The sequence below is a fragment of the Salvia hispanica genome, chromosome 4 (assembly GCF_029641045.1).
Source record: "Salvia hispanica isolate PSC_SH4W2 chromosome 4, Shi_PSC_v1, whole genome shotgun sequence".
Classification (NCBI taxonomy): domain Eukaryota; kingdom Viridiplantae; phylum Streptophyta; class Magnoliopsida; order Lamiales; family Lamiaceae; genus Salvia; species Salvia hispanica.
The window spans coordinates 45,805,354-45,820,993 of NC_142695.1; the positions used below are offsets into that span (position 1 = coordinate 45,805,354).

The following is a 15,640-nucleotide window of genomic DNA, read 5'->3' on the forward strand; positions in this document are numbered from 1 at the left end:
TACACTCTGACAAGCACTATAGTAAAATGTTTTAGTGTTGATTTGATTTTTGGAAACTTGGAGACCAAATATTACTGGATAAAAGGAGTTGTCAATATTGTTTTAATTATATTAATACTACTACATTTTATTTTATTAGCCTTGAGTCCCAAAAGTCGAACATCCAACTCCAGCCGAGACTATTTGAAGGCTGTATAAAGCAGTTAGCTTGTTAATATAATACATTTAGAAATGAATTAAGTTTTATTTATTCAAATCTAAAATGGAACCATCTCGATCGCGTTGGCAACCTCTTTTTGCTATTCCCGTATATGTGCCATAATACTATATGTTTAATATGATATAAGTTTGTTGGGCCTTGAAAAATGTATTAACGAGCCTCTAATCATTTTACCATTTTTTATTCTATAATCTGATTCATTATTAGGATTTTCTATTCCAGAATTAAGAAATTGTATAATTTTTTATATGCCAATTTTTAGTAATAATTTATATGTGTAGGAAAATAAAAGCAATATACAAGAAAGAAATGGGACTTTAGTACCATACCGGCCCATCCGACCAGATAAGGCCCAAACCAAATAAAAATTCAAAACACAAGTTTAATTAGAAATATATTTGGATGGTTAATTTTTTCCATCCACATATAACACGAAAACAGTTACATTACCATAATAATTTTCAAGAAAATACAAAAACACGAAAACAGCCGATCTCTAATGCAAACGAAATAGCAACACACGTATTAGTTATAAAAATTACAGAGTAATTTCAAAGCTGCGCCAAGCGACTAATATCGTAAGGATAGGCGTCGGAAGCCTTCTGGGCGCGATACGATCGTCTCCCAACGATGGTGTTGGCCGCCTCCGTGGGATGGAACGCATCCCAAAACAGATACTGATTTCTGTTCCTGCACGGCCTCTGCCCTGGCAGGCACGTGATCTGCCCGTTGTTCCTCCCCACCCCACAGCACCCTGCATTTGTCACGCTGAAGCCTGCACCAAATATTTTAAATTGATATCAGAGCTAGGTCTGTTATTAAAAATACAGAGAGGGGGGCTGCATGGCAGTTACCGAAGGACGATGGGCTCTGGATAAGATCCTGGAAGATTCCGTAGGCGTTGATGTAGATCAACTTGGCGTTGGGCGTGTTTCGGTTGAGTGTGTCCACCAATCCCCTGAGCTTGGTGTTGAATATCTGGTTGGCGTCGTTGATTCTCTTCACGCACGTCCTTCCATCGGGGCTGTTCTGGGCCAGGGCGTTCGGGCTGCACCCGATCTGCCCGATCCCGATCAACGCAAACTTACGTGCCCCGAGGTTGTACAAATTCTACATCAACAAACATACTCGTTACTCTGATTTTCCAATTAAGTTTAGTTTAAGAAAATGGTTATATACCTTTAATTGTTGGGTATACTGTTGGATCAAGAGGTTGGCGTACTGCTCCGGTGAGTATTGTCGGCTGCTGGAGTAGTAGAGCGGCATGAAGTAGTTGTTGAGGTAGTCGTTGCTGCCGATTCCGACCGAATATATGCATTTGCTTAGGTAATCTGCGGCAGAGGATTCGTTTCCCAGAATGTTCACTACTTGTTGGACTGTATTCCTGTAGTTGTTTACTTGTCCGGTGAAATCAATCCTTCCACCCTAATTTATTCACAAAATTAATTAATCGTTGGTTAAAGTTAAGAAACAACCAATTGAAGAGCAGAGAACTACCAGTTGCCGGCCGGTTTCGGATCTAATTCCAGCTGCAGCCGATGCGTAGTTCACTCCCTGGAGTATTTGCTGGCCGCGGGCGGCCGAGTAAGGCGGAATGTAGTCATCAAAGCCTAGTAATTCAGCTGAAGTAACAAAAACAAGTCAATTATCACTCCATGATTCTTTAAAGGAGACCGAAGAAAGTATTAAAGAATAAAGATTTTGCCAAAAAAAAGAAACAAACGAACAAAATAAGTATTTTTATAAGTCATGGCACGTGATATTATAAAATATGCTTACCAACTACATCGACTGTGGTTTTCCCATTGGAAAACCGGCCGGTCGGGCCATTGGGAAAATCGATTCCATAGGGCAAGTAATTAGCCTTAGCCAAAGATTGGATGTTGTTGTTGTTGCCGTTGTCCACAAGAGAATCACCAAATATGAAGAGGCATGGAACTTGGGGCTGGGCCAACACGCCGCCGTGGAGGAGGCTCAGCACCACGGCCGCCACTATCCATCTCTTAACTCCACTAGACTCCATTTAGAAGGAACTGCAATGCAAGAATTGGATGTTGTGAAAAATAGAGGTGTGAGTTTTTAAGGCATGAAAAGAGTAGTTATATATAGCGAATTTGAGCAAGCAAGATTGGCAAGTGGGGAGTGGACGGCATTACGCTGTTGTACATTTGGATATGCAGTTAGTGTAACACGGTGCATTGATTGCAACCGCATTCGATTTTCTTCGAATTATTGGATCCAAGTTTTAAGCCAATACATGTCCATTCTATATTTTACTGTATTAAAAATATATTCATCGATTAGTACCACTAGTTTTGATAGTAGATGTTACAAATTTTAATACAAATTTGGTAAATTAAAGATGTTTCATTTCTTAAATGACATGGGATTTAAGATGAAATATTTGTTGAGAGAAATATGTGTCATTTTTTTGTTGATATTGTTATAAAGTAGTTATAAGCTAATTAATTGACTTGTTGATCATGTTTAAACTTGTAAAGGAAATATTTAGATAGAAAGCATTATGTATCTTAACTTCAATTCCCTAACAAAGCTTATTATAAATGGCTGGGCTTGTTCGATTATAATTTCCGAAACAAAATTAATAAGCTCAACTATCACAACATGTTGTACCTTGTCGTAATAATATGCCGACATCTTAATTAATCATATAATCCATAAATAATGGGCATGCATTTGAAGAAATTTAATAAATGAGTACATTAATTCACTTATTTGAATGATATAATTTGATGACTGGCGATACTAAAACTTGTCATTTTATCCTTTTCTTCAATGTAAGTTGTTCCATGTGTAAAGACACTTATATTCGATAATAAGAGCAGAAGAGAGTACTAATGAACACCAATTAAAACTCTTGATTTAAAAAGAGTATGACTTATTTCTCTGCATTCTAATAACTCAAGTCGGCATACAATCAAAGCACATTAGTCAACTAGCTAGCGTTGATCTAGACGACGACGGTGCTGGTGCAGAATCCTACCTTCAAATTGAAAGATAGGAGTAGTGTAATTTCAATGGATTTATGGTTGTGCAGATTTCTTGCATTTAATCTGGTAGTTAGCAAACGCTTGAAATTAATGTTTGGAGAAAGTCATATGCATTTTTTTAAAGAAAGTCGTGAACAATTAAAGTGCTAAAAAGTGTAGCTATTTGGCAACTCGGCGTAATCCAATTGCAACTAAAATCACTCAAATATTCTAGTATTCTTGAATAAGATATTTTTAGTTGAATTATCTTTTAGATTACAGTTAATAAATACTCCTACAGTTTAATTCTGAATATAAGTTTGTGGAAAAACACATTAATATACGGCTAATTAAAGGAAATTAATTGGTGCCATACCATAGAGATAAAATAAGAATAATGATTGCAGTTGACTATGATATGTATTGATTGCACACGCATGATAAATAGTCTTATGCGGCTGCAACAATTAAATCAGGCAGTTGATTGAACAACACACTTTACGACCAAGTCTAATATTAAATAAAAGTCATCCATGATGTGTGTATGCAAGAGAAGGGACTTTCGTGAACACGGTAATTTATTTAGCCCATTTAGTACCTAATACAATTATATTAAAGTTTTATCAATGCGATTTTTCTCCTTTCACCTCAATGCTAGGAGCAATACTGACAATTTTCGTCACAACATGTACAAAATTATTATATTTAGATCAAATTTTATTAGGTTCGCATCTTTATTGGGTTGGCTTAATAACCCAATAATTAAAATATGTTTTATTGCGTAAATTCATGAGCTGCAATTTCATGTTTCTCTCATAAATATAGTACTCTCTCTGTCCCACAAAAGATGTCACACTTTTCTTTTTAGTTAGTCCCACAAAAGATGTTACATTTTTCTTTTTGGAGAAAGTTCTCTCTCACATAAATATAAAAATTATATATTCTCTCTCTCTATTTAACACACAAAACAAAACCTCCTAAAATCTCGTGTCGTCCCACAAGTGTGACATCTTTTGTGGGACGGAAGGAGTACATTTTTTTAATATTAAAACACGATCGAATTTTAAATTTTTCTGATTTTCCCTTAAATAATCAAAACATACGTATCAAATAAACATATGTGGCAATCAAATTAACTTTATCTTGATTCATTAAATAAAAAATTAAAATTTAAAATTCACATCAATACTCTTCTATCTAGGCTATTTTTCTTCACTTTTCTTTCGTCTCTTTCCTCTTTCTTTCTAACTCGATCTTCTTATCTTTAACTATAGAATAGTTAATTTGTCGTTAAATTCATATGCATGGATGCCACATCACCCATTCGCGAGTAACAATTTATTTTTGTCTCACTAGCCAAAATACTAGCCAACGTGGACAAAATAAGACAATGGCAAATTCAGATAAACTATAAATATTGGTTAAATTCTAGTTCAGCCTGCAAAATTTAAAAATCAATCATAAAATTTATGAGTTTTAACATTTTTCTCAATTTTCACAGGATCTAATTATTTGGCTGCGTTTAAAAAAATCGTCAAGGATGGGACCGTTTGTAAATTTTTCATTTTTTTTCCACACTCAACAAGTAACTCATTTACATCATTAAAATTCAGAAAAACGTTAAATATATGATTTTCACGGCGGATGAATTGTTAAATTGCGAGACGTACCAAAATATATGATTTTTCCGACAATTTGCATGTAAGGAAACTCAGGGCTAAATACAAAAGAAACTTGATTGCAATAATACGAGAATAGTATTTTTGAAATATATTTTACAAATAATTAGTATTTATTTTTCTTTGTTTTCAGGTCCTTAACGAAAAATTACGAGTGAAAATTTTATTCTAGTTTCAATGATAAAAAATATAATCCAATACATAAAGAGTAGTGTATCGCTGTGAGGAGCATATTTAGGGGTGGATCGGTACGGTATACCGTATCGAGAGTGTCATACCGCATACTGTACCGAAAGTAGCGGTATGATAATAAAACTTCAATAATCTCAATCCAAAACAACCAAACCTGTACCCAAAATATTTAAAATAACATTTAAACTTAAACTTGATAAAACAATCATAACCTAACTACTGATATTAATATTAATTAGAAAATGGGACACGGTTTAGGTTACTGTTCAAATATATGCCAAATGAAACTGAAGTAAAATAATGGCAATATGTGCCAAATGAATCTGCGTGAGATGTGGGGCGGAGAGGGATTAAATATGAAAATAGCGTTTGAGGTCTTTTATATAGTAGTATTTAATTAGATTATGTATGATATATAGAGTTGTGATCAATGTCGAACCAATTTTAAAGACCGAACTAGAGACCAAATCTCATCCACTCATTAATCACATCTAATGGTTATTAATTAAATTGACAAAAGGGTAGATTTGGAAAGCCAAAAATGTTGTTGTTACGTGATCTTCCCTTCCCTTCCCAAATCCAATCAATTTTTGTCTCTCACCTATCCTCGGCACCAACTACCTCCATCGTGCTGCATCCCCCACCCCACTGCATCGGAGTGTGAGGAAGAAGCGCCACTCTGCAGAGTGGATCTCCGATCTGGTGAGATAGAGAAGCTCTCCGACGACGTTAGGGCAGCAGGCGACATCGATGCGCGAGGCGAGGGAGAGCTCGTTCTAGAACTCATGGTCGCCCTGGATGGAGGCCTCGCTCATGACGATTTCCTGGCCGGAGGGGAGGACGCCTTTGAAGACGGAGCCGAAGCCGCCCTGGCCGAGGCGGTTGGCGGCGGCGAACGAGTCGGTGGAGGTGCGAAGGAGCGAGTAGGAGAAGCGCTGCGGTCGAAACGGAGGCTTCATCAGATCTGCCGGAACGGTCCTCTTGCGGGTGATCTTCCGGTAGAGGACGACGGATACAAATATAAGCGCCAGCGCCGCCGCCACGGCGAGCAGCGGCATGAGAAGGCGGTGGTGTGGCGACGGCAGCATTGTCGTGACTCGTGAATCTGGATACAATCGGATAGAAGCAAAAAAGAGTATATAGAGGTTGTAGACAGATACTCGTGAAAGAAGAAAGATGGCAGTGTGTGTGGTGAAGCAGCTCATATTTTGTCATTGAAGATTGTGAACGGATTTGTGCAATTGGAGTTTGCAGCTCATACCGCGAACGGATTTGCATATTTTGCAACTCATATTTTATCGGTTCAGTTCATATTCTATGTTACTTCATTCAACTAGACTATTACTTCATTCATTTACATTATTACTTCATTCACCTAGATTATTACTACAAAATTATTTAATTATCTATATTACTTCATTTGACTAGATCACTGTTACTTCATTTAAATAGTTTTATCAATTCATTCGACTAGATTATTAATTTAAGGGATTGTTGAGTATATGAGGAATAGTGATCACTACTTCATTCATATGTGCATTTACTTCATTCAACAAGTATATCACTTCATCATAATAGGATTTTACTTCATTGAACTTAATTTTGTAAACACTTTACACAGTCTATTCGCTTTAAATTTTGTAAAAAGCTTAAAAAAATTCAAATTTAAATTTTCTATATTATTTCGAACACCTAAGCTATAACTTCATTCAGTTAGATTATTAATTCATTCACGTGAATTATTACCTAATTAGACTAGATTATTAGTACTTCATTTTCTATTCTATTACTAGCGCCAAGGGTTGAAGTAGTTAGAAAGTTTTACGACTTGAGAAAGAAGAAGAAGAAGAAGAAGAAGAGGAGGAGGAGGAGGAGAAGAAGAAGAAGAAGAAGTGTTTATTTAAATTTGAATTTGAATTTATTTAAATTTTTTTCACACACATTAAATCAAATAGACTATATGAAGTGTTTTACTAATGAAGTATTTATTCTTTATTATGATGTATTCGTATGGTAAGACTGAATCTGCCTATTAATCATCCTTGTATGTTTAATACTTCATTGTCGTAGTTTATTACTTCATTTCTGTAGTTTATTACTTCATTCCAGTAATTTATTAGTGTGCGTGAACTAAAATCGTTTGAATTTTCTCTAAAATAGCCAACAATTTCCACAGTAGGAGAAAGTTGGTAAACCACACCATGCTCACTATATAAATCCCATAACCAAATGAAAACTCTCTATTACAAAAAAGAAAAATACAAACTTTTAAAATACAATAAATCATCAAAAAATGACACACCAACGCATCTCAATGGGATGAGCCACGATTCTGGCCACCATCCATTTGTTAGGCATGGGGAAAGCCCATTCAGCACCTGCACAAATGTCCGCATCAATAGTGCCTCAACTACGTCTCCAGAAACTCTTCATCCCCTCCTCCGATTTGATTTCTCATTCAGGTGTGAGTTAGAGGATTTTTCCCAACATTTTGTTTACCTATATACAAGAAACACATAACAACAACTCAGCATTTGAAACATAGTTTATATTACCTTATTAAAATAGTTTGTAACTTCATCATTTAGGTTCTTTAGTTCATTACAAACATCAAAATATGAATATAAAATAGGCCAGTTTATATTACTTCATTCCATGGGGTTATTACTTCACCAATTAAGTTATTTAGTTCATTCAATGTAATTTCTTATCAGTTAAAGATGTTACTTCATTATAATGTTTTATTACTTCATTTTTAGAGTCATTTACTTCACTATAATGTTTTATTACTTCATTTTAGTAATAAAATCTACTGTATAAACAGATTATTTATATTACTTCATTATCATAACTTATTACTTCATTATATGGATTCTATACTTCACATCAACTAGATTATAGTTAAATAGGAAAACAAATCAGTTGCATTACCTCATCACGGTAAATATGTAATTCATTTGAATATGCAAACAATGCAACGGTTAATTTTAATTCTAAAATCCTAAACTCATACAAAACAGTAAACATATAGTTCATATTTATAGACTATTACTTCATTATCATGTTTTATTACTTCATTTTGGTAATAAACCTTACTGTATAAACAAATCATTTATATTACTTCATTATCATAATTTATTACTTCATCTTATCAATTTACTACTTCATTAAAAGAATATGTAGTTCATTTTAATGTGCAAACAAGTCATCAGCTGAGTTAAATCCTAAAACCCTAAACTCATGCAACACAGTAAATAGATAGTTCATATTTAGTGTCTATTACTTCATTACAATGCTTTATTACCTCATTTTACGAATTTACTACTCCATAGGATAATATATTAGGGCTTTAACTTCATTTTATCAAATTACTACTTCATAACAAATAGTTTTTATACCTTATTCCTCAGTAATTTTTCTTTCAGTAGCTGCATCTTGTTATTTAGTTGTCTTCTTACAATGATATTTGAGTTCTATTTTGACTAAAATAAGAAACAAATTTAAGAATTAGATGAAGTAAATTAAGAATAAAAATCTAGAAGAATTTTACGTGCAGTCCTCCAGTGCACGACCCAAGTTCGCTGATTTCTTTGTTGGACTAAATATGTATAGCTCAACACCAAAGAGCAATAAGCCGAGAGCAATAATACCTTGTTTGTATAGATGTACCAAAATAGATGTTGGAGCTTAACTTAATAAAAATGATACAATGACATGAGATTTGACTGATACCTTCATTTTTCTGCTATTTTATTTAGAAACAAAAAGTACTCCACCATGAATTATTTAGAAACAGAATGTATGCAATTATTCAACGCAGACTGATTAGGGTTCCAGCCATTTTCGTCGCCCCACAATTTCTCGCGCATTTCTCCTCTCGAAAATTACCTTTTAATTTCGGTAACGGCAACGCCACATTTACCATCAGTTATCTCACAAATTCATGTGGACTCTCCCTGAATGACGCCTTCTCCGTCTCCAACAAATTGCGCATCAAATCGCGACACACTTCCGATGCAGTTTTGCAATTACTCAAAACCTACGGCTTCACAGATGCTCAAATCAGCGTCGATTTGTAGAAGAAGATCTGTCGATTTGTAGAGGAAATTCATCGATTTTGGAGAAGAAGATAAAGAGAGAATTGAAATTGAAGAAAACCACGTGAATTAAATGAAGGTTGCTGCGAAAATTTTACCATCAATGTATTTTGGCCAAAATACCCCTGGATTGAAGTAAATTATTTACCTAATGAAGGAGTGAAATTAATAAAGCATGCTCTAATCTCATCCATTAAAAACTAGATCCAAGAGCCTATATTTGGTCTCTAGTTCGGTCATTAAGAGAGGATTTGTGGATAATGGGACTCTCTCTCTCTATATATATATGGTCTTGTTAGGTTGAGATTATTTAGCTAAATTGAGAAATGAGATGCAATATGGACCACTTATTCAAAATATTTGTGAAATGTCAACAACATGTAGTTTATGTCAACAGAGGGGCATAATTGTAATTTTATTAATTTTTTTTAATTTTTTTTAATTTTTTTAATTTTTTTTTATTATTTAAAAAAAATTCAACTATATGTACAATTCATGTCAACTACACATCAAATGTCAACAACTTTATTCAATAAATATTATTTGACATGAATTGTACATGTAGTTGACATTATATTGTGCAGTTAACATGAATTGTATATGTAGTTGACATGGATTGTACACATAGTTGACATTATATGTGTGTAGTTGACATGAATTGTGTGTGGTTGACATGGATTGTACACATAGTTGACATTATATGTGTGTAGTTGACATGAATTGTGTGTGGTTGACATGGATTGTACACATAGTTGACATTATATGTGTGTAGTTGACATGAATTGTGTGTGTGGTTGACATGGATTGTACACATAGTTGACATTATATGTGTGTAGTTGACATGAATTGTACATGTAGTTGAAAAATAAAAAATAAAAAAAATAAAAAAATAAAAAACGAAAAAAAAAATAAAAAATAATTTTAAAAAATTAATAAAAAATTCAAATTAAAAATTAAAAAAAATATTTATTGAATAAAATTTACTATGATATTACCATTTTGCCCTTTCATAATTAATTAATCTAAAGATATGTTCCATGTGGAAAAATCTGGACCACTCATATAATAAAAATAAGTGGCTGATATTGCATCTCATTTACCAATTAGCATAAATAATCTCAATTGATCACAATCCTATATATATATATATATATATATATATATATATATAGGTGTGTGTTAAAATGACAACTCCTCTTAAAATGACAACGTGACAACGCTTATACAGCAATATTATTAACGCTACACAGCAATATTCAATACGGTAGACAGCAATCTATAGATTGCTGTATAGTGTGTCGGATATTGCTGTTCAAGAAAAATTGCTGTTTAAAGAACAGCAGATTGCTGCCCGTCTTTTTCCAGAATTTTTTTTTTGCCACGTGGCAGCTTATTATTCGTCCACGTGTACAAATGATTGGCTAGAAATGGTGGTATGGTGTTATTTTAAGGGGTGGTGGCACCCTAACATGCCCATATATATATATATATATATATATATATATATTATAGAGTTGTGATCAATGTCGAACCAATTTTAAAGACCGAACTAGAGACCAAATCTGGGCCATTAGATCTAGTTTTTTTGATGAGATGTGCTGCTGTGAAAATTTTTTTGTGCTTCATTACTAGTCCATTTTACTTCATTGTATAGGTTTATTACTTCATTCTGTACGTAATACCTTAAAACTACAACATGTTTTTACTTGCTTCCAGTAGGTTTTGAAATGATTCAACATATGCTTCATTCAAATTCATTGATGTGAGTTTTTGCTTGATTAACATTTAAATATGCAATTTATTCAAGTAAGTTTATTACTTCATTCAGAAACGTTATTACTTCATTCGATAAGATTTTTACTTCAGTAGGACTTCAAATGCTTCTACACATACTTCATTCCAATAATATAATATATTATTCCATGTGTTTATTAAACCATATTAGTGCCATGGCGGTGGTGATAGATATTGTAGAGAGAAAGAACGGCACGCGACGGCGAAACCACATTTACGTACTGGAATGAAGTAAAAACCTACTAGAATGAGAATGAAGTAAAAAACTACTAGAATGAAGTAATATATTCTGGACGAAGTTAAATCTTCGTAACATGTTAGTATGACTTATTTACCTTCGAATGAATTAAAATAGGCTCGTGATGAAGGCGAAAATAATTTATAAATTTCGGTATCTTATCCATAAAAAACTAGATCTAAAAGCCCTAATTTGGTAGGGTTCAGTGGTTCGGTCTTTAAGAGTGGATTTGTGGATAATGGGACTCTATATATATATATAGGGGTGCACTATGGTGCCACCATAGATAGGATAACACCATACCACCAATATAGTCGTTAGATCTCATTTATGGACGCCTAGGATTAAGTTTCGTGAAAAAACACGGGTTTGCAGTCTACTGTATTAGATATTGCAGTCGTGGTAAACTGCAATATTGTTGTGGTAAGACTGCAATATTCAATGAACAACACTGCAATCTGGTAACGCAAAATTAGAAATTTCCTATTTTACCCCTCCGTGTTTTTACACGTGGCAGCATGACAATCACACGATTTTCAGATCCAATGGCCTAAAATGGTGGTATGGTGTTACAATAAAGAGGGTTGTCATCTTAGTACGTCCATATATATATATATATATAAGGAGTGATCAAGGTTAAGTGTATAACTAGAGAATAAATCTCAGCCACACATCTTGTTACTCCAATTTAATCTTAAAGGTTAAACAAATTTTCAGATTTTTGTTAAAAATAATAGCCCAAGGGCATTTTTGGAAATTGAATATCAACATCTCAAACTCAAGCAACGATTTCTCCCAAATTCAAAGTGCAATTTCTTCCAAAATTCAAGCTTAGATTCCTCCAGAATTCAAGCGCCGATTTCTTCCAATCTTCACCAAATTTGTTCGCAAAATTAACGTGAATTGTGTTGCGTGATTTCTAAACCAAATTCAGCTTCCTGTCCAAATTCATTCACGTTTGATCGCGACGTCACTTCCCGGTCGAATCACGATGTTTGGAGTCGGGACTGACGGCGGGCATCATCCAATGGCCGAAGCAAGAAGGACAGGATGGCGTACCGGCGGCTGGCTCAAATGCCACAACCAAGCTTCGTCTCTGATTCGCAATGAGGCAGGAGACCAACACCGTGCGCTGCCGCTCACCGACGACGGTGACGGTGTCGACTAGGCCTGCGGTGAGGTCGAGAGAGAAATAGTGATAGAGTGAGAGAGAGGGCAGTCGGGGAAAGAGGAGGGAGACGCCCGCATCGCCACACGCCGGTGACTGCGGTGGTCCTCTGCGACCAGGCGAAAGAGAAAAGAGGCGTTGCTGTTGTGAGAGAGAGAGATAAAAGTTTGGGCACATTGTTCAGGGTTTAGGAATATACTTCACTATATGAACAATATACTTCACTGAAATGAAAAAACGGTACATTATAAGACATGCAAAATACACTTCACTATAATCATAATATACATCACTATATAAAAAATATACTTACTTCACTGAAATGAAAAAAAGGTACATTATAAGACATGCAGAATATACTTCACTATAAAACACAATATACATCACTATATGCTCAATATACTTCACTGAAATGAAAAAATTGTACACTGTAAATTATATTCTTCGCTGAAATATCAAACATCATATTTTTAGTTCACTTCTTACTTATTTTTAGTTCACTGTGTGCATATTTTAGTCCACTAAACGTGAGTTTTATTTCATTGTCAGCTTATTTTTAATTCACTTTTTACTGGTTTTTAGTTCAATGCGTACATGTTATGTACGTGAGTTTTATTTTGTTGCAAACTTGTTTTTTGTTCACTTCTTACATATGTATAGTTCACTGCGTACTTGTTTTAGTTCACTACTATAGTTGTTCACTTCGTACCAAAACTTATCAGATTACAATTTTAAGTTGTGAACTATATTTTAAATAATTAACAAGTATTCATACGTGAACTAAATAGATTGGACATAAAGTGAAGTATATTGAGCATAAAGTGAAGTAAATTGAACATGCCTTATAGTTTACTATTTTTTCACTACAGTGAAGTATATTATGCATATAGTGAAGTATAATAATTTTACAGTGAATTACAATGAAATAAATATGTTTTATAGTGATGCAAATATGCTCTACAGGAACTATATAGTCTAACATAATATTGAATTTAATTGAATATGATGAGCTTTATATTGAACTAAATGACGCATATTATGAACTATATCAGTTTCATACAAATGGTCATGAACGCTTGAAGTTTACAATCATTTTTCCACATCTATCTCCATGTTGTTGCTACATTCTCGATAATGTTTTGATGTTTTCGTCAAGATATTCAATGACTCATGGTTTGTTTCCAACAACATTAATGCGCTGCAATTCTTTGCTCTTAGCCTTTGGATATTTCCTTGCTGCCTATTTTAGGCAATACATTTCTAATCTTGTTCCCGCTCACCATAGTAACAATCATCATATACTTCACTGAAATAAGAAAACACAAAAAAATGTAAGACATACATCGTATACTTCACTCTAAGCATAAACTGAATCACTGCAAAGGTAAAACACTTCACTCTTAACATTTATTAGTTCACTTTAAGCTCTATACACTCTAATCATGAAATACTTCACTCTATGCACGTTTTTACTTCACTGAGATTAAAAAATAGTGCACAATAAGCATGGATCACAAACACTTCACTCTAACCATGGAATACTTCACTTAATGCACGTTTTACTTCACTGAGATGAAAAAATAGTGCACTTTAAGCAAGGATCACAAACACTTCACTCTAACCATGGAATACTTCACTCTATGCACGTTTTACTTCATTGAGATGAAAAAATAGTCCACTGTAAGCAAAGATCATAAACACTTCACTCTAAGCATGAAATACTTCACTCTATGCACGTTTTACTTCACTGAGATGAAAAAATAGTTCACTATAAGCAAGGATCACAAACACTTCACTCTAACCATGGAATACTTCACTCTAAGCAAGTTTTACTTCACTGAAATGGAAAAACAAAGCACTATAAGCATGGATCACAAACACTTCACTCTAACACTAGAATACTTCACTCTAAGCAAGTTTTACTTCACTGAAATGGAAAAACAAAACACTATAAGCATGGATCACAAACACTTCACTCTAACACTAGAATACTTCACTTTAATCATGTTTTACTTCATTGAAATGGAAAAACAAAGCACTATAAACAAGGATCACAAACATTTCACTCTAACACTAGAATACTTCACTCTAAGCAAGTTTTACTTCACTGAAATGGAAAAACAAATCACTATAAGCATGGATCACAAACACTTCACTCTAACACTAGAATACTTCATTTTAATCATGTTTTACTTCACTGAAATAGAAAAAAAAGCACTATAAGCATAGATGACAAACATTTCACTCTAACACTAGAATACTTCACTCTAAGCAAGTTTTACTTCACTGAAATGGAAAAACAAAGCACTATAAGCATGGATCACAAACACTTCACTCTAACACTAGAATACTTCACTTTAATCATGTTTTATTTCATTGAAATGGAAAAACAAAGCACTATAAGCATGGATCACAAACATTTCACTCTAACACTAGAATACTTCACTCTAAGCAAGTTTTACTTCACTGAAATGGAAAAACAAAACACTATAAGCATGGATCACAAACACTTCACTCTAACACTAGAATACTTCACTCTAAGCAAGTTTTACTTCACTGAAATGGAAAAACAAAGCACTATAAGCATGGATCACAAACACTTCACTCTAACACTAGAATACTTCACTTTAATCATGTTTTACGTCACTGAAATAGGAAAAAAAGCACTATAAGCATGGATGACAAACATTTCACTCTAACACTAGAATATTTCACTCTAAGCAAGTTTTACTTCACTGAAATGGAAAAACAAAACACTATAAGCATTGATCACAAACACTTCACTCTAACACTAGAATACTTCACTTTAATCATGTTTTACTTCATTGAAATGGAAAAACAAAGCACTATAAGCATGGATCACAAACACTTCACTCTAACACTAGAATACTTCATTTTAATCATGTTTTACTTCACTGAAATAGAAAAAAAAGCACTATAAGCATAGATGACAAACATTTCACTCTAACACTAGAATACTTCACTCTAAGCAAGTTTTACTTCACTGAAATGGAAAAACAAAACACTATAAGCATGGATCACAAACACTTCACTCTAACACTAGAATACTTCACTTTAATCATGTTTTATTTCATTGAAATGGAAAAACAAAGCACTATAAGCATGGATCACAAACATTTCACTCTAACACTAGAATACTTCACTCTAAGCAAGTTTTACTTCACTGAAATGGAAAAACAAAACACTATAAGCATGGATCACAAACACTTCACTCTAACACTAGAATACTTCACTCTAAGCA

General features: G+C 33.8%; 1 protein-coding gene across 1 annotated transcript; it reads right to left on the minus strand.

The window, feature by feature from the left end:
- Positions 1-582: 582 nt before the first annotated feature.
- Positions 583-2,289, minus strand: LOC125194513 (GDSL esterase/lipase At1g29670-like). Its single transcript, XM_048092775.2, has 5 exons — positions 2,000-2,289; positions 1,718-1,842; positions 1,400-1,645; positions 1,075-1,330; positions 583-995 (listed from the first exon to the last, which is right to left on the minus strand). Exons 1-5 carry the CDS (start codon positions 2,241-2,243, stop codon positions 772-774), a joined length of 1,095 nt encoding a protein of 364 aa, XP_047948732.1. The 5' UTR covers positions 2,244-2,289; the 3' UTR covers positions 583-771.
- Positions 2,290-15,640: the final 13,351 nt, after the last annotated feature.

Excerpts from the sequence above, each read along its gene's own strand:
- LOC125194513 (XM_048092775.2), bottom strand. The coding sequence starts at position 2,243 with ATGGAGTCTAGTGGAGTTAAGAGATGGATAGTGGCGGCCGTGGTGCTG. Across the intron at positions 1,843-1,999 it reads AACCACAGTCGATGTAGTTG|CTGAATTACTAGGCTTTGAT; the intron begins GTAAGCATATTT and ends TTGTTACTTCAG. Across the intron at positions 996-1,074 it reads CCAGAGCCCATCGTCCTTCG|GCTTCAGCGTGACAAATGCA; the intron begins GTAACTGCCATG and ends TATTTGGTGCAG.